At 34.0% G+C, this 26,942-nt stretch overlaps 1 protein-coding gene across 8 annotated transcripts in view; it reads left to right on the top strand.

Moving 5' to 3' along the window:
- The window catches only part of CNOT2 (CCR4-NOT transcription complex subunit 2), a 153,932-nt gene that overhangs the window by 55,990 nt on the left and 71,000 nt on the right, over positions 1 to 26,942 (top strand). For 3 of the 8 annotated variants that reach the window (XM_031939183.1, XM_031939182.1, XM_031939185.1), the window contains one exon: positions 12,887 to 12,937. The exons of the other annotated variants lie outside the window; for them this stretch is intronic. In XM_031939183.1, the coding sequence (XP_031795043.1) occupies positions 12,887 to 12,937 (51 nt within the window). The remainder of the gene's footprint in view (positions 1 to 12,886; positions 12,938 to 26,942) is intronic. 8 annotated transcript variants of the gene reach the window in all.

Below are 26,942 nucleotides of genomic sequence, written 5' to 3' on the forward strand. Positions count from 1 at the left end.
GGAAGTTGCTTGGAGATGTTTATACTTTACACTGACCAAATCTCTGTCCTGGGCTAGCTTTTTGTATCTTTTTCTTTTGTCACAGGAGAACCACTATTCTGCTGTTTGTTTTTAGCTGGTATATATTTACCCTGAAGCACAATTTTGTTTTGTTTGTGGGGGAAATCTGGAGTATTTAGAATTTCTGACCTGTTCCAACCATCTTTCCAGAATTTTTCTAGTCTTTAACAGAATCCTTTCTTACCTTTTTTCTGCTTCATAACCACTTCCAATGATTTTTGCTGTATGAAGTATCTTTCTCAAGGTACCTTAGGCAGGATTAGCCCACTAGTATTTGTATGAATATGTGGTGACTAAATAAAATAATGAGATTTATGCAGTTTCTTGTTTCTGAACTCATAGAAGAGCTGTTGTATAAGTAATTTGCATTATAAAACTGTATAGATAGTTTTCTACACTGGTAGGAGAAATGGTTAATTTCTGTTTGTAAAGTGAATTATTTTAGCATTGTCTTAAATTGATTTATGAGTATTTTAGTTAGTCATAAAAACAATTGTGCTTATGAAAGAAAAAAGTAACACTTTTAAGAATAGGTACTTAGAAAAAAGTTCACCCTACTCAATCTTTATTGACATATCTTTTTGTTATGGTGCCATTATTTTCAAATAAATAAGTCACTTAAAATATATTAGAAAATTCTGTTCTACATGTGACATATATTGGGTGAAATTATTGTTCTCTTCTGTTTTGCAGTTGCAGTTAGAAAACTAAAATAAACTCGAAATTAGCTGCTTTTCTATTTGCTTAAGTACTGAAACGAATCAAAGGCATGTACCCATGGCGTAATATCATTCATAAAATTTGTGAACTAGTTTAAATCTATATAGTGATGCTATTCACATGTATTAGAAACTTCCATAATGTGGAATAGAATAAAACTTATCTTTTGCATGTATAACATCAATTTTATTACTAAAAATATGAAATATACATCATACCCCATTTTAAGTACATTTGATGCATGTTTTCAGATTCAGAATTAATAGCAGAATCAGATATTTAAAAAATATATATATACATATGTATATGTATATACACACACACACACACACACACACTAAACTTCAAATTTAAAAAATGTTTTTGTGTAATATATTTGTGCTAGGTTATATCTTTAAATAATTATTTTAGCTCAGCTTCATCAAACATCTGTAAGAAACAAGTATCTTATCAAGAACTACTGACTTGCTGATGAATCCAGGAATTTATTTTATATTCTTCTAAAAAGGGGTATCTAAACTAATAGGCACACCCTTGAAGGGCCAAGGCACAGCCTTTTATTCTCCCATGAGTGACTATATTGGCAGATCCCCCCTAATTACCACTCCCATTGCCCACATTTCAATGGCCTTAGCTCCTATTTTCTTTTACCTGTATTTCGGTGTGTAATGGTTTCCCTCTATAAGATTAGTTTCCTTTGTCAGCCTAACCTTTTTGTTTCATTTCTTAGATTCATTTCTCTAAATTAAAAAAAAAAAAAAAAACGAAAAACAAAACTGAAATCTAAACCCTCATTTGATTCTCACATGTTAAAAAAAAAAATTGTGAAAGGAGAGATACCAAATTCTGGAAACTACTTGGGATTTAAGTGGAATGACCCTTTGGTTGGAAAAATTACCATAGTTTTGAAGGGTTTGTCTCACTTTTATATTTATATTCAAATGCTTGACACATAATAGACACTTAATATGTACTATTCCTCTTCGGAACTTACTGGTTTTTATCAAGGTCATTACTTCCTTCAAGTTAACTAGGTTCAACCTTAGAATCATCCACAATTCCTCATTTCCCCCTCATCTCTTATATCCAGATAGAACTGGCAAGACCTGGAGACTATTTATAAGATGGTTACCATTTTAGTTCAGATCCTTATTACTTTTCATGTAGACCTCTCCCAGTTCACCTTTCATGTAGCTGCTAAAGTCATGGCATGATCAGTAAATACCAGTCACTTCCTAGGATCACATATAAACTTCTCGTTTTGGTATTTTAGGCCAGCAGGGGACAAGGTGCAGGGGAATGGGCAGGATTTTTGTGGGGAGAAGAGAAGCCCCATTTATTAAATATCTATTACATGCCAGGCACTGTGCTAAACAGTTTACAAATATCACCTCACTTGATCTTCACAATAATTATGGAAGACGGTGCTGTTATCACTCCATTTCATAGTTGACAAAACACATACAGAGGATAAGTGACTTGTTTTGAGTCACATACCTAATAAGTGTCTGATAGTAAGGTCGAACTCAAGTCTTCCTGATTCCAGATCTAGTGCTCCATCTGCTGTGTTACATAGTTCCATTTACAACATGGCTATTGCCTATCTATCCCACCTTTTAATAATATCCTGCTTTTCCTACAGTCTAACTGACCTTGTTGCTGTAATTCACTTACAGCATTACCTCTACCTTCTTCATGACTTTCTTTGCATATACTGTTTCCCATGCCTGAAAAGTACCATTTTCTCTGTTTTTGTAATTATAAGAAAGCCCCCCCCCCTTTTTAGAACTCAGCTAAAAACTACCATGTTCCTACACTCTTTCTGTTCATGAATCTTTCTCCCTGCTTCCTTTTCCTTTAGCTTGTATTTATTATGTATATATTTTTGTATATACTTTATATGTTGTCTTCCTCAATAAAATGCAGAGACCTTGAAATCAGAGATTGCTTCATTTTTGTCTTTAAATCTACAGTACCTAGCAAACTGCCAGTAAGAGTTTTAATAAATGAATGCCTATTTGTTTGATTAACAGTGTTTGTTGTTTGAAGAAAAACAGAATAGCAAGGAGTATAGAGAATATTTCTAGAGTGTTGCTAATAGCATAGGATTAAAGAAGTCTGTACTGTAGAAAGACATATTGATTTGATGGTTTTAAGAAGACAAATACTTGTTTGGGATGTGTAAAACTGCGTAAGTGATCATCTTCTTAAAACTTTTTTTTTTTTTTCTCAAAAGTGACTAACCTAGTTAGTTTCTTGGGAGTATTACATAGCAAGGGATTAGATTTCTCAAAGTAGAACCATGGTCTTTAGTTTTGTATTTTAGAAAATTAAATGTAAGTGATTGACAATAAAGTAAATAATAACTATAATACTTATTACTTGGTATTGTAACAAATATAAGTTCAGAATAAAAACATTAAGTTCATCATTAAATTGTGTGTTTGTATGAGTAGGTCTCTTTGAATTTTTAGCCAGCATCATTGAAATTTGAATGGAAAAGGTTTTTTATTTCCATCAGCAGTGGATGAGAAAGGATCTCCCCTTTACCCTCTCTTAGTTTACACCTCATATCACATCTTTCTCTTTAAGGAGAGTAAAAAGAAAGAAATTCTCTCTCCCCCATACACACCCCCTCTCTTTCTTTCTTATTGGGGTTAAATGACTTACCCAGGGTCACACAGCTAGGAAGTATTAAGTGTCTGAGATCAGATTTGAACTCAGGTCCTCCTGACTTCTGGACTGATGCTCTATCCACTGTGTCACTTAGCTGCCCTTCCTCCCATTATTTCATAAAAAGAAATGGGTTGATTTTAAAAATCTATTTCAAGGAGCATGCCTATAATGATTATTTTGTCTTTTGAGGGTCCATCATACTGGCTGGTTTTTCAAAAGTGACTTATTAATATTTGATGATCATCAGTCTGCAGGGACAGGGCTTAGAACTTGTGATTTCATTGTTAACAGGAAGAGAACTCCCAGGTAAGGAAACAACACCCTCTGCTTGTGCAGAACTCCTTATATATGCTCTATATCTTAGAGGCTTGGAGAGTTGCCCTAGAGTCCTAAGAGTGGAAGTTTTTTTCTCAAGGTTCCACAGCTACCAGTCTGAAAGAAAGGGAAAGGTTTGTCCCAACCTGTAATGATGCTCAGACTTCTTCTTTTTACCTTATTATATGCCCTCTCATCACCAGTGCCTTTCAGCAGTGGACAACTATTCAGTGAAGTGGTAGAGTTTTGTACATTTAAGATAGGGCTCCCTTTTGTATACTACCCTTTTCCTAAAGTATAGACTTTTGATGAATGTCATCAATGTATGATACTTTGTACCAATGTAGTTCTGCAACTTAGTTCTGTAATATTCCTGCAATTTAGAAGTTAATGTTTTTTAAATTGCTTGTAGAACTACAATATTGTTACTAGTCCAGTTTTGTAGCCATTAAAGGACAGAGGCAGGTATTCCTGGCTCCTGAGGCAGGTCTTTCCACTAAGCCACACTGGAAAATACTAATTATGCATCCTAACCATCAAAATAATATGTTTTCGCCCTTATTTTCTTAAAGGTAAATAAAACCAAAACAAACACACAACATTTTTCAACAATTTCCTTAGTCTCCTACCTACCTACTCTCCCACCCTGACCCCTGGATATTTTTCATGGGTCTACCATCAAATTTAATTTTAGGAAGACAAAATGACTGGAATTGAGGAATTTGGCTTTTATGGGCCGTTCTATTTATTTCAAAGAGAATATTGATACAATTAATGTGTTTCATATCTAGAAACTATGGTTAAGCGTAGCTCAAACACTAATCTCATACTCAGGTATTTAGCTTTCTTTTGGGGTCCAGTTTCCTTATAAAAATAAAGTATTTGACATAGATAAACTCTAATATACCTTTACCTACCAATTTCTGTGAACCCATGATGATTATATGTCTTCTGTTTTTCTATCAGTATTAAGTTATAGGCTAGGGATCTCAATTAACTTTAAAATTTTTCAATTCTATATATTTCCAAGTTAAGGATAGTTGTTTCAGTTCTGGTAATGAAGTCCAATTTTTAAATAAGACTTTTTGAGGTGACTTGCTTGTTAGTATTTAATTTTTTTACATTTATACTTCATTTGTCCTGTCTTATTGCATATAGCATTCATTTATTGACGAAGCATTTGTAACATCTTCTATTAGATGCCAAGGATGCAAGTCCAAAATAAAAGTTTCTTGCCTACTCTAAAAAATTTTTCCTTCTGTTGGAAGGAGAGAGGGGATGCACATGTAAACATATGTCTGATATAATTTGAGGAGAGAGTACACCAGGAGAATCATGAAAGGTTTTCTGTAGCATCTGGCACCTGGGTGGAAGTTTAAAGGGAACTCAGGATTCAGGTAGGCACTAATGAGGTGTGTGATGCATTCCAGGAGTGAGTGATAGCATGTCCAAGGACCCAAAGTGTTTGGGAGTATATCTTAATTTCATTTCTGGGTTGTCTATTGCTAAAGATATATATCTTGTCACTTTGTAGCTTTTAATTCTGCAGAGTGCCTCATTAAAGAGATGGTGAAGGAAAGAGGAAATGAGCAAGAAGGAAAGGACCAGGGATTTCAAGGTGCTTATATTTGAATAGGAGAATATAATAACCAGTACAAAATATTAATAGTAAGTGCAGACAATTAAAAAAATTACATTGAGAAAAGAAACAGAGGAAAGCTCAGACATGGACGCTGACAAACAGGATAGTTTTGATATTATCATGTTAATTTAAAAAAACTATACTTGAACAAATGTTAGGATTCTTACAAGTTGCTAAGTCAGTTATCTAATTTAGCATGGTACTTAACAGTTCTCTAGTTCAGAGTTCACACCTTTCACACCTTTAAGAGTTCACACTTTTAAGAGAGCATATAAGAGGAGGAGATTCACAAGGCGGGATTTGAGTGGAGAAGATTCACAAGTCTAAGAGAAACCCACAAGCCCACTCTCTGGGAGGCGGAGTCAGATTCATTCCATATTCTACCTTTCTGCTGGCTGGAGGCTTTTGGAGTCAGAGGAGGAGAGGCTGAAGCTGGAAGAGACAAAGGACTAGCAACAAGAGCTCTTGGAACCAAGGAGAGAGATAGGCCTCTAAGAAAGCTAACCAGGCTATTTTGGAAGAGACAATAAAGGAACTGAATGTTTAACAGCTGGCTGCATTTGAGGTGATTATTACACAGAACTGAAACTAAAGCTGCCTCCAGAAGCGCACCAAGAAATCTGCTCCCAGAGAACAATATAATTCTAGAGAAGAGAACATTACATTCTGGCGCCCAACATGGGGCAAACACGATCCTGATTTCAGTGGAAAAGTCTCCTCGACCCAGAAATTAGGGTGAGTACAACAAGGAAACTTTGTTAAAGAGGTAAAGTAGAATTTCAGCTGAAATGGGATAGGTATTTAGAAAACAGCCTTCTCTTCAAGGAAAATGTTTAAAGAGCATTGTCAGGGTTATGAAAAGCCAAAGTTTGAGTATAATTTGGGAGCAGATCACTGAACCTTTAGAAACTGTACAGTACATATCTCCTTGGTTCTCTATGGAAAAAGAATTGGATCTAGAGGAGTAGAAATTAGTAAGAGAGCAATTATGTCAATTCTACAATAAAAAGGACCTGACTCAATTTCCAAAGACACACAATACATAGGTATTTAATACAACTGGCTTTAGGAAATTATATAAGTGTTAGAATAAGGAAAAAGAAGAAAGAGCAGGAAGGGGAGGTGCCAACTAAACTAGGTGAAAAGGATGAAGAATCAGGTAAGAATTCACAGCAGGAGAAAATAGATCATTTTCAATCCCCTGACCTTCCTCCCTCAATTAACCCTTCATGTGTTAATTTAGCACCACCTATGAAGCAGCTTGTGACAAGATTAGAAAAGGCATTAATTAGTTAAGGCAAAAAATGAAGGACAGGGTGTATCTGATTTTATAAATGCATACTCTGTGATTGAAGAGATTGACTCTTCCTGTCAAAAAAAAGAGAAGATACACTCCTTTTGATTTGGAAAAAATTAAGGATTTGAAAAAGGGTTTGCATTCTTTATGGGGTTACATTATCTTATGTTAAGATATTACTAGATAGTTTGGCTTATGAAATCCTAACCCCTAGTGATTGGAAATCCATAGCAAGGACATGTTTAGAACCTGGAAAAAACTTGTTGTGGCTTTCGGAGTATCATGAATTATGTAGGATTCAAGCCAGAAGCAATAGGCAAACAGGAATTAATGTACAAATCACTTTTGACCAACTAGCAGGTGAAGGTCAATATGGAGAGAATTCAGAACAGATTAATTGTCCCATAACACAGTGTATGAACAAATTTCTAAGGCTGCAATAAAAGCGTGGGGTTCCCTCCCCGGACAGAAGGATGAAGGTAAAGCCTTCACAAAAATAGAGCAAGGTCCCAGTGAACCTTTTGCAGATTTTGTGGGATGTTTGCAGACAGCTGTCACAAGAAACACTGGAGAAAATGCAGCTACAGAAATAATGACCAGACATCTAGCTAAGGAAAATGCTAATGAGGTTTGCAAAAGAATTATATGGGGACTACGCAAAGATGTTCCTTTAGAGGAGATCATAAGATGCTATGCCACAGTGGGCACAAATGCTTATTGTACCCAAACTATGATGAACATGGAAAGACAGGGTCCTTCTTGGCAAAGGACTTCTAGAGAAGCTTGTCGATGTTTTCAGTGTGGAAAAGTTGGACATCTAAGAGGTACAAAGATAGAATGAGAGGACAGGGTGAGAGAAAACCCAAAACCCCATGTCCAAAATGCAACCAAGGCTTCCAAAGGATTTCAGAATGTAGATTGACCCAGGGAAATGAGAGGCAGGGCCCAGCTCCAAGATACCATATAAAAGACAGATGGGGCATGATGGCAGCTGAGGTTACACCCAGAGAGTCTTTAGAAGGTCAGGACTCTTTTTCGACTTATCAACCGAAAAGTAATCACATGGCAGAAAGGGATTACATGATCAACCGAAAAACAATCGGGTAGCAGAAAGGGATTACAATTGGGGAGAATACAGGCTTTTTAAACCAACAGGGCTGTGTCCAGCGCAAACAGCTCCAATGTAATTGCCAGATGATGAGGAGAGATTTAGAAAGTGGTAAATAGAAGGGAATTAGATAGGTTAACTGCCTGAGAGAGGTTTACTTATATTCTTACAGACAGAGAAGGAAACAGATGGACAAGGAAACATATGGGTGGCAACGAGCACCTGGAGAGAGACAGAAAAAGAGAAAAACCTGGAAACAAAGGAGAAGAGCTAAGAAATTTCTGACACTGAAAGAGCATGGCTGATAATGAGACTGTTGCAGGACTTTAAGACCAGCAGGAATCATTGGATTCCTTGAGATGAAAAATTGTTGATAAAGACTGTTGTAGGACTTGAAAACCATCAGGAATCATTGGATTCACTAATACAAGATAAGACTGTTAAAGAACTTGAAAACCAGTAGGAATAATTAGGATTCCCTAACACAATATGAGACTATTGCAGGACTTCAAAACTTGCAGGAATTATTGGATTCCTGGCACATGAACTAATGGACAATGAATTCCTTTTTGGACTATTTCTAGGACTTACGGACATAACATAATTTCCTCATGCTGATTCATGTTATTTGTTACATGCCTACTAGCCTGTGTTATAATGCTGTGTGCCTATGTAATTTATGTAATTATGTGTAATACCTCCTATATTGATGGATTTATGTGTACCTATTTCAAATGAGCCCCTTTAGAAACCCGCTGATCTAATTTGATTTCCCATTTCCTTTGGTGTTTTCATCTCCCTTCCTGAGATGTCAGAGGGTGTGATCACCTTCTTTTTATGGTGTTTTCATTCCTTTTTTGAGCAGTCAGGGAAGGCATGATAACCTTTTTTGGGGGGGGTTCTCACCTCCTTGAGAAGTCAAGGAGGTCATGACCACCTTATGTTCTAAACCAAAAGAAGGAGGGAGATGTTAGGATTCTTACAAGGTGCTAATTCTGTTGTCTAATTTAGCATGGTATTTAACAGTTCTCTAGTTCAGAGTTCACACCTTTCATACCTTTAAGAGTTAACACTTTTAAGAGAGCATATAAGAGGAAGAGCCCATTAGAGAAGATTCACAAGTCAGGATTTGAGTGGAGAAGATTCACAAATCTAAGAGAAACCTACAAGCCCACTTTCTCTGGGAGGTGGAGTCAGATTCATTCCATATTCTTCCTTTCTGCTGGCTGGAGGCTTTTGGAGTCAGAGGAGGAGAGGCTGAAGCTGGAAGAGACAAAGGACTAGCAACAAAAGCCCTTGGAATCAGGGAAAGAGATAGGCCTCTAAGAAAGCTAACCAGGCTATTTTGGAAGAGACAATAAAGGAGCTGAACGTTTAACAGCTGGCTGCATTTGAGGTGATTATTACACAGAACTGAAACTAAAGCTGCCTCCAGAAGCCCACCAAGAAACCTGCTCCCAGAGAAAATATAATTCTAGAGAAGAGAGCATTACAAACAAATCCACATGATACAGATTCAGCCTTTTTATATAAATACAGTCCTTTTTCTCCTATTTTTTAAATTTTGAAAATCTTGTATTTGTCCATATTTTTTATATTCATGTTAAAAAAAGGAATTAAAAATGAATTCATAATGTTAGAAAAGGTGTAAGAGTTCTAAATAAGAACTGATGTGTGAGAGATTGTTCTCAACTCTTTGGTGGAAGATTGAGAGTAGGAGATCATAGGGACTTCCTAAACATCATGTTGTAGTTTAAATCCAATTCAAGGAAACCTTTCAAATGTAGAGAAATGCTAAAGATTGGAAGGTATATAGAATGAAGGGCATTGTAAGTAGTATGAGAGGGACAAGTTGGAAAAGGTAGAGTGATACCAGATTATCAGGAAAACTTAAAATTTCCACATTGGAATTTGAACTTATTTGATAGAGAGTAAAAAGACATTTATCCATATTGAGAAGAAGGACATGACCAGATCTCTGCCTAGGGGTTAAATTACCTAACAATAGTATGAAGGATGGATTAGATCAGGGAGAAAGAAAATTATTATTAGAAATCAAAGCAATAATGGCAGTAAATAAGAGACAGAGCAAAAATAGAATTGACTGGGTTTCATAAGAGAATAGATATGAGTGATGACGTTTTACCCACCTGAGACTACAAAATCTCATAGGCCATATAGTTCAACCTATATGCAGATGACAGTTTCAGTAACGTGAAAGTAGTACTTATTACTTTCTGGGGATGCCTTTTCCAGTTTTGTAATTAATCAGTAATTAAAACTGATCATCATGGTCTAGCATGCTCTGGTCAGGGTTAAACATATTGCCTAGCCATCCTTTTAATAATAATAGCTTATGACCAGGAATCTAAGACAAGGTCAATGATATATAATTTGCAGAATCTAATCTTTTGTTTTTGGAAAATAGTAGTATTTGCTCATTTCAATCATGAAATTATTTTTAAAAAGATTACTGACAGTGATTTAATAGTCAAAATTAACAAGTATTTATATCTAGAGGCATGGTTCACCTACATCTTGTGAATTGAATTTATCCAGGAGAGTTAGGGTTTCTTTTATTATTTCCTTTACTTTTTTCTTCAACTTTTTATTTTATTTTATTTTTTAAGGCTTTTTATTTTCAAAACATATACAGGGATAATTTTCAACATTCACTCCTGCAACCCTTGTGTTCCTCTTCTTCAACTTTTGATGAACTCTGTAAGCTCATTTTCCTTGACAGAAAACACCAGAAAATAAATTGAGTCAGCTCTGCCTTCTTTGCATCTTAAGTTTTCATAGACTTGTCTGGTATCAGTGAATCATTCAACCTGAGGAACAGCTTTTCTTTTTCCTCTGATAAAACATACATAAATCCCCGCTACTGCCCACCTTATCCCCTTTAAAAAGTTTTTATTTCTCAGCCTCACTCATTCTGAGTGTTAATGGCTCTGACATAGTTACTAGCAGTGTGCCACACTTTTATATGCATTTTTTTGTTACCTGCCTTTGCTTCTGTGTCCTGCACAAGATTGCTATTGCTGTTGTTGTTGTTTTTAATTTTGTTGGTTGATGAGATCCTTATGTATCCAAATTGGTCTTTTTATTCTCTTTATCTCCTTAGGATTTAATTTTTTAGAGCTTCTCATTCTTTCTGAGCCTACTTTCTGTGTAGAATTTTAGCTTATGCCAATGTTAATAATGTGAAATACTGTAAGAATGTTGTATCAGAGAAATTTAGGATAAGAGATATAATTTTAAGGAGAAAGATAAACTTAATCCTAGAATTTTGAATTTAAAATGCCAATGAAATTGGCAACCTCTAACCATTTGAGATATCATATAACATAGAAGTGAATTAGAGATATGAATTTGGGAATCATCTTAGTGAAGAGAATAGTTGAAGCTCTGGGAATGATTGTGATTGTCCTGGGAGAGAATTTAAAGAAACAGAAAAGAAATACATATTTTAACATATTGTGAGGAAAGTAAAGACAAAATGAGAAATGTATAAAGAAAAGAAAGATGGAAAGCAGAAGAAAAATCTAAGACATAAGTTTCTAGTAGGAGATCAATGATTAGCACCTAACATTAAAAAGCCAGTTATGAACATTTATAAATGAGAACATTTATTCATTGAGAAAATATTGGAAAATACCATGTAACTTGAATGCATTCAAATAGGAACATAGAGCTTATGGAAAATAAAGGAGGAGAAGTGATTCAGGCAGAAAAACTTGATTAGCTTATTTCCTTTAAAACATAATTTAAACTCAGAAAATTTTTATTGGGCATGATAGCCTTGATGATAAAATCTTTACTTGGAAATTAGAAAAGATAATTAGGAAATAAGTAGAATTGAAGTGTAAATGGATCATTTATGAAGATGAAAAATAAGATGCTTTTGCCATTAGGTAGTCAGGGTATCATTCACAATATTGATAATCAAGAGCTCAGCTTTCTGGCACTTTTGCTGCTTGCAGTTCAATGAGAAGTCAGATTTCTTTGTTGGAATATAATTTATTTAGTATAATGTAAAAGGTATAGTGATGTGACTACAAAACACTTTGGTTAGTAAGAAATGTTTCATTTTTAACTCATTCATTCAAGTCTTATATCAGTACTTCATTGTTACGCATGGCATGCTACTTGTTGTTTCTGACTGGTACTATATATATGGCTTACTCCAATTCTCAAATTATATTGTTGTCTCTAGAAGTTCGTACATTGTTAATCATTGGATTAAGATCAGAGATAATATAATTAGCTTGATTAGCTCTCTAATAATTTATATGTGCTGAGTCACACATTTTACCTTTATCTAAAATAAAAAGTTTGAAGTAAAAGCAAATTTAAAAAAGGATTATTTGGAGTGAGCTAGATATGATTAAGGCTGGATGTATCCCTCCCTCCCAAAAAAAGTCTGAAGTTTCTGTTAAACTCACTGAAATTATTTTTTTAAACATTTCATATTAATAACCAAAGTAATAAAAATGTTTTCTTATGTAAAGCAATATATTTAAATACCATCTTTAATGCTATCTAAAGATTATTCATTATAATGAATAGGAGATAATTAACCTTTAAATGATTTAAACTATTTCCTTCAATGATCTTTGGTTAACTTAACTTTGGTAGTTAAGTCAAAATTTCTTAATAATAGTTTTATGAATAAGTGAATGAATGAGAAGCCAGTAAAGCATTCTACAAATAGGCAAAATATTTCAGGGCACTGTCTACTTGAACATTTGTCAGCTGTGCTCTTCTCCTACTAAACACATTCATCATGGAGGTGATAACAGAAATTGGGGGTAGCAGAAAAACTGAGCAGTCATAATGAGGAAACTGTACATTGAGACCTTTTACAAAGTCATTTAATTATTTTTTCCAAAAATTAGAATCCTATAATTTATAGTTTTGTAAATACCTTTCTAATCTATGATTTAGAAGTTTTATATCAGTGTTCTAGTGTCATTTTCATTATATGTTAAATCAGGGGCACCCTAGGTGTGTCTGGCTAGTGCCATGGCTCACCCCTCAGTTTTTGCTTCTTTGCTTCATCCTCCAGATGTGTGCTTTCCAATGTCCAGATCTGCAAGTGGTGAAAGAAGTTACAAAGGTAAGTATAGGGGAGATAAGATTTGGGAAGGAATTTTTTTTTTTTTTTACTGGATCTTTTCTTTAGTCTAGTATTTCATTTACCTTTTCTTTGGCTCTGTCCTCTTTCCCTTACAGTTATAAAATTCCTGGAATTACTCATAGCAGAATAGAATTTTAGAACATGGAGCCATTATTAGATGGCTAGATTATACTAGATAGTAGTCAAGGGTTTTCCACATTAGCAATAATAACAAATAATGACATTATAATAATACTACTTCACATTTCTGTAATGCTTTAAGATAAATGTTTTCCTCATAAAAACCCATTTAAATGGATAGTATTATATGTCCATATTTTATTGGCAAATAAACTGACACTCAGAAAAGTAAAAATTATTTGCTAGCCTTGAAGAGCTAAGATTCAAAGTTTGCTCCTTTTTTCAAAATGAAGCATTCTTTCAACTAATCCTTACTTAGAAGCCATGAAGGGAGAAACATCTCCCCCTTTGATCTTTTTTTGGAGGGAATTTTTGAGACAAATTTTCCATATTATTTTTGTGGAAAGGAAGTATTTAAAATTAAATATTTAAAACAACTTTGCTATTTTATTGTGCTAATCTTTAAGAATGATAGATCACATGCATATCAGCTTTCAAAATCATTTAAAATAAAAAAAAGGTCTGTAGTTATATGTGTATATAAAAACTAAACTTAAGATGTGAGGAGGTATAGTTATGGTGGTTAAGAAAGTAAAATTCGAATAAATAATTGTATTAGATTTTCTTCAGATATTTCAAAGAAGAGAGGATTCTAAAATAATGAGCAAGATCTCAAGTTTACCAAATATAAAAAAATGCTGTTAAAGACCTTATTTTCTCATTTTCTAAAATCTTACCTGAAAATAGTCATATGGGAACAAACAGGTCTTTGTAGATAATTTCTCACAGACTTACCCAGTTATTCCACTATAGACATTAACCCAAGGCTGGAGACTATAACCAAGTTCTTACTTTACTCTTTGGGATAAGAGCCCCAATCTGCTGTTTGCTTCTAATCTTGTTCATTGTACAGTAAAAAGCTAGGGCCTGCTAGTGACTATTCCTCTCCATGACCTCTATTTGAAGATACCACCAATCCCTAGTCAATATGTAATTGAGTAGTAAATAACAGAACTGCAAGATGGGACCTGTTCTGCTACTCATATACTGGTTCAGTGATAATCTGCTTTGGTGTTTTCCTGCCCTGATAATTAGTCTCAGCTCTCTTGATGCACATAGGTTCTGGGCTAGATCTATCCTAGTGAATATAGGCCTCTCTGTCTCCTCAAGCCACCTTGAGCTTCAAAAATTACTCACTGTAGTTTTTTCATGGCTTTTCTGATGTGAATCAGATCTGGCAAGTTTTCTAGATCTTTGTGGAGGGGAGAGAATTTGCTAGATCTAGGCCATACTTATTGCTAGTCCACTGCCTTTCCAATAACCTCTTGTCCCCTTTTTTTTTTTTTTTTTTTTTTTAAACTAAAAGATGATATATTCATGGCCCTAATATTAGGGTTATATTTCTGTCTCTATAGGGGAATTTTATTTTTTCTCTTTAATGTTTTGTTTTGTCAGTTATAAAATGATTGTAATATTTGTACTAGAAGATAACATATATATAGATGAATAATGTATATACATATCTCTATCTGAATGGAAGCTATTATTACTGTCTTATAGAATATTATGGTTTTTGGCTGTCCCTAGTTATAGTCTTTTTTTTCTTTCCCTAGAAGTACTTTGTTGATTTAGTCTAGTAACTACACTGATACTGCTTCTAATCTAGTTCAGTTCAACTTTTATCAAATGCCTGCAGTTTGTCAATCCTGTATTAATCTTTTTACCTATCATTTTTGAGAAATTCTTGGTTTCATTGATAGGTAAAATTTTAAAACTTTCATATATTTTATGCTCCTGTCATAAATCTGGAATTATATATGCTTCAGAAAACATGATTTCTAAAAGTAATTTTAATTATATAGTTTATATAGTTAGTATTTTACCAAGGGACTTTTTGTGTGCATTTTAGGCCATTGAAAGCCTCAAAACAACATTATGAATAAGGCAGGGATTTTTGTTTCTATTTTTAAATGATAGGTTAAATTGATTTTCAGAAAATCATAAAATTACTATGTATTGAAGACAGGATTGAACACAACTAGTGCAGAAGTCTTTCTCCTTTTTACCTTACTGTTAAACATAGCCCTTTTTGATATATGTAATTACTGGTGGGTAATATTAGTTGTTGCTTTTTAATATATTATAAGTTAGAGATGAAAATGAAATTATAAATAACCAGTTAACAATAATTGTAGCTTTAATAAGAATATGATGTAATATTTAACATGTATTGGTCATCCTGCCATCTAGGGGAGGGAGTGGGGGGAAAGAGGGGAAAAATTGGAACAAAAGGTTTGGCAATTGTCAGTGCTGTAAAATTACCCATGCATATAACTTGTAAATAAAAAGCTATTAAAAAAAAGAATATGATGTAAAACTTTTAAAATCATGTAAAGTTTGAAGTACTATGACATATAAAATGCATTTGAATGTTAAATTTACAGTAAGCAATTAAAAACGTTTTAAAGCAAATACATTGTACAAGGCACTGTGCTGGTTGTGCGGTTATTAAGAAGAGTTAAAACAGTACCTACCTTTAAAGAGTGGAATTCTTATCACTTATCCTATTTATTCTTATTTAAGTCATTCAGTGATATATATGTGTAAAACAATAGAATGATTTAAAGAACACTCATGTTTTATTTCTTTAAATGGGGGTTACCATAAAACCCGTATATTCAGCATTTCATTATCAAACTAATAGTAAGCCTATGATGTATGAACCTTTTTTCTTTAATTTTGGGGAGATGGAGATGATGATAGGAATGTATTCATCTGCTAATGAATTTTTTTTAGCCATATAATTCATGAAGGTAAACATACATGCTTTCAAGGAGGGTTCAATGTACATGGGTCATACACACACACATAACACAGAGACAGAGTTTAATGCAAGTTAAACAGGAAAGTAGACTAATAAATGGGTAAAATTGGAGAGAATACTGCACCTAAGATGAGTGTTGAAGGGAGAAAAGAAGGATTCATTCCAAATGATCAAAATGAAGTCTGTGATTATGTATTTCTTGCCTGGAAAAATGTCAGCTTTGCTTGTCATATGCACATGTAAAAATTGCTATTTTTTGTTTTTTTCATCCCCATGGAGTTCTTAGGGGATAAAAAGAGAAATGCATGCATATAGGGTACAAGGCAACAAATAAAGAGATTATTTGTGAATCATTGTTGCTTTTTAAATTTAATTAAGATTTTTGATTGTGTTCCTTAGTTTTCAGAGTTCTGTTGCATTTCTAGTTTGGAGCATTGAGTTTTCCTTGTTTAATTAATTCAGTGTTGAAATGAAAAAGACAGCCTTTGGTAGCATTTTTGTATTTTTTTTATTATAATACATTTCTGGAGATCTCATTAGAAAGCAAAACAAAGAAAGATTGTTTTTTTTTTTTTTTTTTTTTCTTCCCCATGTGCATTTCAGAGTCACTGCATTGATACTGGTGGTAAGATTGAATATATTAATGGGTGATTGGATTAAGACCTCAAAAGGAAAGTGTTGAGTTTTGTTCATTTTTGTTGTATGGACTGAAATAGTCTGAGCATTTTTACGTAAAATCTTATTCTGATTAATCAGAACATTTTGTTTCCATGGAATATGTTTGTATTTTTCATCATTGAGAACAGGCAAAAAATATAAATTGATGTATGGAAGTAGTTTTGTAGATGTGACCAACTTTGATACTATCAGTCAACAAGGATTTATGGAAATTATGCCAAAATTTGCTTAGCCAGAAAAGTTCGTCAAATCAATTTCACAATGACTTGCTTGCTTAGGTTCTGCTTAATGGAGTATGCTCTCATGCTTTTCCATTCATTAGTGGAGTGAAACAAAGCTGTGTGTTTGCTTCTGTGATTTTTAGTTGATGTTTTCAGCCATGTTGTCAAGGTCAGCAATCACATAGATTGAGTGTTGGTGTATGATTGCAGATGATTGTGCATTCACTACAGTTTGTGAAACTGAGATGCAACAAAATATTCTGTCATTTTTGCTAATTTTGGTCTAACAATTAACATCAAGAAAACACAGGTGCTCTGTGGTGTTCTTTTTCTTTAAAATGTAATATAACGTCCCTGTTCAGGCGCCAAAATGTGATGTGTTTTTCTTCTTTAAAATAATAATAGTTCTCTCTGGGAGAGAGGTTTCTTGGGGAGGTTTTCTGGAGGCAGCCTTAGTGTCAGTTACAAGTAAATAATCACCCAAAATGCAGCCAGCTGATAAAATGCAAACATTTATTTTCTCCTTCCAAGTCTTGTCTCGCCTATCTCTCTGCTTGGTTCCAAGAGCTCTTGCAGATTGTCCCTTGCTTCTACCTCTGCTTTCTCTCCTTGGTTCTAAGAGCTCTTGCATCTTTGTCCTTTGCCTCTGCTTTGTTCAGCCTCCAGATGGAATGAATCTCTCTTGCCTCCGAGAGAGGGCTTCTGGCTCTCAATCTCCCAGAGTGCTGAATCTAGTTGTGCCTCCGAGAGAGTGCTTCTCCTCAACTGAACTGACGCTCCCTTCTCCAATCTAATTCAGCTGAACTCTTCTCTCAGTGTTTTCAACTCAACTCCCAGAGAGAGCCTCTGTCTGTTTCTTATATAGGATCTCTTCTGAGAGAGAGGGATTATGGGTTTTTCCCAGAGTGCTCTCTGGTCCTGAGAGCTTCAAGGGAGGTGTGAATTCTGATATGTCATACTAAACCCTGAAATCTCCCAAATGTGTGACCTCCAGTGAGTACAGGTATGAGCACAAGCATTGTTTCTCAGTTCCACTTAGTACCTTGTTTCAAGTTGAGTTAACACTAGGATTCCAACATCTCCCCCTTTCTTTTGATTTAGAACATAGGTGGTCGTGACCTCCCTGACTTCTCAAGGAGGTGAGAACCCCAAAAAGGCGATCACGCCTTCCCTGACTGCTCAAAAACGGAGTGAAAACACCATAAAAAGAAGGTGGTCACACCCTCCCTGACATCTCAGGAAGGGAGATGAAAACACCAAAGGAAATAGAAAATCAAATCAGATTAGCGGGTTTCTAAAGGGGCTCACTTGAAACAGGTATGAAACAAGGTGTACATAAATCCATCAATATGGGAGGCATTACACATAATTACATAAGCTCATAGCAATATAACACAGGCTAGTAGTAATGTAACAAATAACATGAATCAGCATGAAGAATTTACATAAGTCCATAGTCCATAATCCAAAAGAAATCCATTTTGCATTAGTTCATGTACCAGGAATCCAATAATTCCTGTAAGCTTTGAAGTAAACAATTTTTCATAACAGTGCTCCATCAGCCAGTACCATATCATCCATATATGAAACCATTGGTTACAGCAAATGGAGAATCTTTGAATGCTGTGGATAAGTTCACTTAACTTTGCAGTATACTTTCCACTGATAATGAGATGGACTCACTCACTGCCGGAGTTAACTTAGTGTTTGGGAGACTCCAAAGCAAAGTATGGGAGAGAAAAGGTATTAGATTAACTACCAAACTGAAGGTCTACAGAGCTGTTATATTGACCTCATTGTCTTATGCTTGTGAAGTTTGGACAATGTACCAACACTGTGCAGTTTTCTCAGGAATATTCTGAAGATCACCAAGAAGAATAATTTTCTGTTACCACTTTAAAATAATTTAAAATGGTACTTCCTATATACCTTCTTAAAGTTATACCATGTTATATTTATTGAGAACAAAAGAGAGCATTTGAATATAAAATAGTGTTTTCTTGAAATAATTATTATTATTATTATTATTTTTTTAGATCTTTGTATTTAGATCCTAGGAAGAGGATGTGGAATACGAAGAGATTTAAGCTCAAAATGCTTATAATAACTATTTAAATAAAATAGGTTCATTTTGATGCTAAGATAAAGTAGTTATAATGAAAATATAATTGAAAATTTACATTATCTGTGACCATTTATTTTCTTTCTGAGTATTTAGTGCAGTTTATAATGTTTTTTATACATTTATATCTCCATTATCTGCTATTCCTTTAGAGATCTTTCTGGTGATTTTGGGGGAGTTGTTTTTGTAGTTATTGTGTCTTTTTTTTTCTTATTTTAAATATAACTTATCTGTTAAATGTGATTTTTATGCAAATATGAAAAGCCATGTACATCTAGCCTTTTATACTTATACATGGTTATGAAGCACCCACTAGAGTAGGTAATGAATTTTAAGTTTTTCACTGTGTACCAGATTGTCTTGTTTAATTTTTATAGGACATACATAGAATGTTCAATGCATAGCTGGAAACATCTATTTGAAATTGAAATTGAAGGTTAGAAGAAAAGTTAGGATTGAATCAGTAGATCTGGGAATCATGAGCATAGCAGATAATAGTTGAATCCATGGGAACTGATGAAATCATCAAGAGAAATGTGGGGATGCCAATGGTTAGTGGGAATGACTTGGATAAAAATTTAGTAAAGGACATTGAGAAGGAGCATCTAGGAGGCTGGAGAATTAGGAGAACACTTTCACAAAAACTTAGAGTGAAGAGATTACAGGAAGAAGAATTTGATTGATGGTATCAAAGACTTCAAAGAGGTAAAAAAAGGTAAGGATTGAGAAAAGGCTATTAGATTTGCCGAGGCAAGATATAGAATGATAGCTAGTAAAGGTAGATGAATCAAAGGGATTTTTGAGGTGGTTTATGTGTTTGCATGGGTGAATTTGTAGGCAGTAGGGAAGTAGTCAGTAGATAGGGAGAAATAGACTAAAGTGGGTATGAAAGAGAAGAAGACGAGATGGATGTACATGCATAGGAATTAGCAGGGAGAAGAGCTGTGAGACCAGTGTTTTGTTAGACCAGTGAAGAAGAGGTAGTGACAAGCTATCTGAATGATGTGAACTTAGGAGAATGGGAGAAAAGAAAAGTAGCTCCTCAGTAAATGAACTGGTTTTTTTTTTTTTTTTTTTTTTTTCAGTAAAGGTAAGGTAAGGTTAGGTAAGGTTCTCAGTTGAGATGGTGAAAGGAGAGAGGAAGCCTTTTGAGAGGTTTGAGGAAGAAGAAAAGGAATTTTTTTTGGTGATTTTAAACCTTTCTTCCTCCCCTCATTCTCATTTGTTACCCTGTTGATTTTGATATTTTTGAAGGTTGAGATTGGATCCTTGTGCATGAGTGTTGTGTTCAGTCATTTTAAATGTGATATTTACTTGTCCTTTTCTTTGCCATTGTCTGTTCTTTTTTTCATGTATCCTGATTGTTAGAAATGGCAAGTTCTACCTCCTTTATGCTCTTTTTTTCTATCCTAATATATCCTTCTTATCCTCTATTCTTCACAAGGTTGTTAAAAGGATCAAATGAAGTAATAAAGCACTCGATTCCTGGCACATAGGAGATACTTAATAAATGATCTTTCTCTTCCCTCTCCCCTCTTTATTAATCCACAGAAAAGAATTCACCCCCAAGACTTCCTCTTCTTATTTTATTTCTTCATTAATCAATAAAAAAAAATTAAGGTTTTGATAAGAACATTCGTTTCTTTTTTCCTTATTAAAATATTAGTACTTTCTCATTATGTATTTCTCTCCAATTACTCAGTAAATCTACCTTTCTTGATTTCTCTTCATTCCTATATTTGTAGTATAGTTTCCTATCCATCCTTGTTTGTTTTTTTCACCAGCAATTTTTATTTTTTTTATTTTTTATTTTATTTTATTTTTTTCTAATAGCCTTTTATTTACAAGTTATATGTATGGGTAATTTTACAGCATTGACAATTGCCAAACCTTTTGTTCCAATTTTTCCCCTCCTTCCCCCACCCCCTCCCCTAGATAGCAGGATGACCAGTAGATGTTAAATATATTAAAGTATAAATTAGATACACAGTAAGTATACATGACCAAACCGTTATTTTGCTGTACAAAAAGAATCGGACTCTGAAATATTGTACAATTACCCTGTGAAGGAAATCCAAAATTCAGGCAGGCAAAAATATAGGGATTGGGAATTCAATGTAATGGTTCTTAGTTGTCTCCCAGAGTTCTTACACTGGATGTAGCTGGTTCAGTTCATTACTGCTCCATTGGAACTGATTTGGTTCATTTCATTGCTTAGGATGGCCAGGTCCATCAGAATTGGTCATCATATAGTATTGTTGTTGAAGTATATAATAATCTCCTGGCCCTGCTCATTTCACTCAGCATCAGTTCGTGTAAGTCTCTCCAGGCCTTTCTGAAATCATCCTGTTGGTTATTTCTTATAGAACAATAATATTCCATAATATTCATATACCACAATTTATTCAGCCATTCTCCAAGTGATGGGCATCTACTCAGTTTCCAGTTTCTGGCCACTACAAAGAGAGCTGCCACAAACATTCGTGCACATACAGATTCCTTTCCCTTCTTTATGATCTCTTTGGGATATAAGCCCAGTACTAACACTGCTGGATCAAAGGGTATGCACAGTTTGATAACTTTTTGAGCATAGTTCAAAATTACTCTTCAAAATGGTTGGATGTATTCACAGTTCCACCAACAATGTATTAGTGTCCCTGTTTTCCCACATCCTCTCCAACATTCTGCATTATCTTTCCCTGTCATTCTAGCCACTCTGACAGGTGTGTAGTGGTATCTCAGCATTGTCTTAATTTGCATTTTTCTGATTAATAATGACTTGGAGCATCTTTTCATATGGCTAGAAATAGTTTCAATTTCTTCATCTGAGAATTGTCTGTTAATATCCTTTGACCATTTATCAATTGGAGAATGGCTTGATTTCTTATAAATTAGAGTCAATTCTATATATATTTTGGAAATGAGGCCTTTATTAGAACTTTTAACTGTAAAAATATTTTCCCAGTTTATTGCTTCCCTTCTAATCTTGTCTGCATTAGTTTTGTTTGTACAAAAACTTTTCAGTTTGGTATAATCAAAATTTTCTATTTTGTGATCAGTAATGATCTCTAATTCTTCTTTGGTCACAAATTACTTCCCCTTCCACAGGTCTGAGAGGTAAACTATCCTGTGTTCCTCTAATTTATTTATAATCTCATTCTTTATGTTTAGGTCATGAACCCATTTTGACCTTATCTTGGTGTACGGTGTTAAGTAAGGGTCGATGCCTAATTTCTGCCATACTAGTTTCCAATTTTCCAGCAATTTTTGTCAAACAGTGAGTTCTTATCCCCAAAGCTGTGGTCTTTGGGTTTGTCAAACACTAGGTTGCTATAGTTATTGACTGTTTTGTCCTTTGAACCTAACCTATTCCACTGATCAACTAATCTATTCCTTAGCCAATACCAAATTCACCAGCAATTTTTAAAGGGAAAGGTCATTAAAGATATATTTTTCCCCTCCTTTTATTTATTTATTTATATTTATTTTTTAAGGAAAGTTTTTCTTGCTTGTAAATCTGCATCTTTTGCTATTTGAAATATTGTATTCTAAAATCTCACATTTTTAGTGAAAACTACCAGTTTTTGTATGATCTTGACTTTAATTTCTGGGTACTTATATTGCTTTCTGGTTGCTTGGCAGTAATTCTTTCTTTGATGTGGAGATCAAAAATTTGACTTTTACTTTTTGAGTTGTTATTCAAAATACCATTGATAAATTCTGTCTTTACTTTGCTTTCTGGTTCTATAGACTTGGTCAGTTTTCATGTACAATTTCTTGAAAAAAAAACTGCTTTATTGTTGTCTTTGTTATCGTCATCATCATGGTTTTTCAGGGAGTGCAATGAGTCTGAAAATATCTTTTCTTGATCTCTTTTTGTGATTAGCTATTTTTTTATATCAGAAATCTTAGGTTTTCTGGAGGTTATTTTTGGTCTTGATTTTGTTTTATTATTTCTTGCCATTTCAGCAAGAATTTCTTTCATAGAATTACTAATTTCTGTGTGTTCTATTGTACTCTTCAAGGAGTCTATTATAGGCTTACTATCTAAGCTAATTAGTCTACTAATTCTTTACCCTAAGGCTTTTCTTTCTTTCTTCTTTTTTAAAATCTTCTTTAAAATTTTCTTTTACATAATCATTTTGCAAAATTCATTTTTTTTTCCTTGCCTCTGCCTGAAATTGTTAACTCCTACAATAATTTTTGGTGCATTTTCAATATTTTTCAATTTTGTTATTTTTTTTAATTTATTCATCTCTTTGACTATAATTACTGAATTAGGTTTTGTGCAGGGAGTATGCTTTTATCTCTGCCCTTTTGATTGGGATGATCAGCCTAACTTGAAGTTGCCCTTTGTTCCTAGGCTAATTCTGTCTTTCAGAGAGTTTGGCTCCCTAGGATTGTTGAGATTCAGAGTGCTGAAACTTTAAGTCCCTCCTTGGAATCTCTAGGACTGAACTTTCTTGATCTTAACACTATGCAGTTCCTAGGCCAACTTCCATTCCCCAGGGGGCTTCCAGTATACTCCTATGTGAGCTTTTTGAACATTACTCAGGCTTTCTCAGAAGAGCACTCTGCTCTTGCTACCTGTAGACATAGATCTTTGCAGGGTATATGTGTTGTTGGCCCATCTCTGGTATAAGATTGTTCTGTGCTAGTTCTGAATTTCCTGGTTTTGATTGATTTGTGGGGTTTTAGGATGGAAGAAGTAATAGTACTTTCTCATTTGATTTTTGGATAATTTGATAGAAGAAGTGCAGGTTTGGGATGCTGTCTTTTATGGAAATCTCTGGGTTTTACTTCAACAAACATTTGAATGTCTATTATATGTATGACATTAATTTAATAAAAGAGGGTAGAATGAACTGAGCCATTTTTTCTAATAAGAAGTTCATCCTGAAAATCTTTATAGAACTGGGATTTTTGCACATTAAAATTAAAATTTTCTGAATATTTGTTTCATCACCACAATTATATAACATATCACACAGCCCTTTGTAAGAATCAGATGAGTGCATTTTCAAACATAAAATGTTAGCTTTATAGTATATAGATGGAGTGTTGGCCTTAGAATCTGGAAGACCTGAGTTTATAATCCTGCCTAAGTCACTTATTAATTATGTCATTGTGGGCTAGTTTTTCAAACCATCTTTAAGCTTAGTTCCCTTATTTGTAACATGTGAATAACAATGTCTCCCCACAATATTGCAGTGATGCTCAAATGAGATAATACAACTCTTTAAATTTTACAGAGTTCTTTATATGTATCATCTCATTTGTCTAAGCAGGATTTAAACTCAGGTATTCCCAACTCCATTCTATGTATTATGTCACCTGTACATAATAGATGTTAAGTACTTTTATTTTTAAAGGCAAATTTCTGTTTAACCTATTTTATTTCTAGATAAAAAAAAAATACAAATTACAGATGTTGAATTCTTTTGTATTGCATCATTTGCCAAAATTAATCATTTCCTTCAGTGTTATTGTGAAATGATCAACTATCCACTAATTGGTATGGAATAGGAAGATAAACCCCAAATTCTCAACATTCAAGGTAAAATAGGGAACTCGCAATTCAAATTATAAACATTTGTGTCTATTCTACCTATTAGTTGACAGGTACTTTTAGAGTTTTTACTTTAATACATATCAGATTGTTGGGAAACCAATAGTATTAATTAAAATGTTTTAAAAATATGATTTAGGTAAAATTTCATCTTGTTGATTTTATTCTCTCATTCTCTACTACCAAGATTATTTTGATTCCTGATGGTCAGATTTTAACCATGCAAAGAATACAGAATAAAATTTTTGTTATATTAAATTGTATTTGAATACAATCTTTAGTTAGCATGTTGATTTAGGCTTATTTTCCTGTTTTTAGAACATATATACACTTATGTACCCTTTACCTTTCTTTGGCTGCTTTTGGTTCTCTTTCATGAAATCCTAAAGTAGAATGTTAATATTCAATTACTAGATGTTTTTTTTCCTCTAATGATTGATTGGTTGCTCTTATAGAATAATGTCAAAATTAATAAAGTGGATTTTTAAATTATTTCTTCTTTTCAGTATTCATCCTTTTCCCCCATGAGACACAGCAAGAATAATTATTGGAAAATTGGCCTTAGAAATAAGATATGAATTCAAGTTTTACTTCTGACACCTACTGGTTATGTGATCTTGGAGTTTCAGCTAGGATCTCCTTGTTCTAGCTAGTTGTTAGAAATTAATTTGAAGAAGAAATTGATAAAAATCAATTAATTGATCTACATTGGTCAAGAGAGTTTCTTCACTAAAAGTTCTCTATACCAGTGAAATCATAGATTTGATTAAAAAGAAAATCTCCGTGTGTGTGTGTGTGTATTATGTGTATGTGTGTGTTAAAAGAACAAGATGTTGAAAGTGTTGACTGGATGACAGTACACAAACTCACTATCATTTGAATAACTTTCAAAATATTATTTAATATTGTAATTCAAGATTCTAGTTTCTCCAGTGTTTTTGTCAGAGATTTGGATATTGCTATAGAAAATGTGCTTACCAATTTTGTGAAAAACGCAACTCTGAGAGGTCTAGATAATAATGTTGTGTGATAGCTAGGAATTAAAATTTCTTTATAAGAGAATGAGGAGGTGAAATCAAGAAAATGAAATTTTAAAATTTGAATAGTTTTATGATGTTTTATATTCCTGCTAACAAGTCCATGTGCATTTAACTTAAAAAAAAATAAAAAATACTAGGGGCAAATTACAAGTCAACATACATTTATAAAGTGATGTCATGTGTGCCCTGGGGGTTCAAAGAAAGAAAAGATGGACTTAACTTTAATCCTAATTGTAGAGATGTTTGAATGCCAGCTCAGGAAGGTCCTGGATATTATATACTAAGAGGAAAGGAAATGATGTAAACAAAGAAATCAGGAGACTGAAATAATTGTAAGCATAAAATAATAAGGACCTTAATTAGTGATAGTATGCAATAAGGAATGAATGAAAGTCTGTGAAAGAAGCAGCATCAGAACTGGAAGTTGTTTGATAAAGAGACAAGGGAGCAGTAAGAATCAGAGGCATCTCTTAAGGTTTTGTGTAATGTTCTTGTTTGGTTTTCTTGGAGGTCTTGAAGCCTCCTTCCTTTCTGCTGAGTAAGCACCATGAGAATAGCCAGGTGTTAAAGTTCTTCTTTATTGTCTCCTTGCCTGAGGCTGGAAAGCTTTCTGGAGAGCCTTTCAGATTGGCCTTGGTCTCAGTGGAGGGAGCAGGAGGACAGGCCAGCCACCACAAGGTTGGTGGAAATGAATCTGAGTCTGAGGGCTTGTGCTTCAGCCTCCAGCCTCCACAAAGGTGGATGATGGAATGAATCTGTCTCTCAGTCCCTCCGTCCCCCAGGAGAGCCACCAGGAGCCTGACTGAAGATGAAATGAATCTCCTCCAGTCCTTGCTGGCTGTTATATACTCTGTTATAATTACATTATCATAGGTGTGAATCTTGTGGAACCATATTAAGTATTAAGTACATGTACTGAACTAGAGAACTATTAATCACCATGCTAAACTAGATAACCATTGTATTTATCAATTCCAGAGAGTTAGCACCTTGTAAGAATCCTTGTTTTAAGTACAAGAGTTCTGGCCCATAACAGTTTTGGTTCTGCAAATTTGGATGGTAGCACAAACCAAAATGGATAAGTAATTTAATTGTGGCAGTGAAGTAAAAACTATTCATAGGTAGTTGGAAATGGGGAATGAAACTTATGCAGAAAAGTTGCTTTAGATGCTCAAGAAGGATCACAGCAAAGAACTGTGTTGCCATGAAATTCATCTTTGCTCTCTTTGAAAGATGAATTAAAGAAGTTTCTGTGAACTATTTTCCAGAAGGGAGACTTAGTGGATGTTTTCAGTTTGACTGGAAGGGAGTAAGGATAAATCCTGTTATTGCCCCTTATGACGGGGGATTTTTGGTGAATTAATCTCTGGTTCTCAGTTTTCTCATTATATAATGAACTGGTTGAATTAG

The sequence above is a fragment of the Sarcophilus harrisii genome, chromosome 5 (genome assembly GCF_902635505.1).
Source record: "Sarcophilus harrisii chromosome 5, mSarHar1.11, whole genome shotgun sequence".
NCBI classification, from domain to species: Eukaryota; Metazoa; Chordata; class Mammalia; order Dasyuromorphia; family Dasyuridae; genus Sarcophilus; species Sarcophilus harrisii.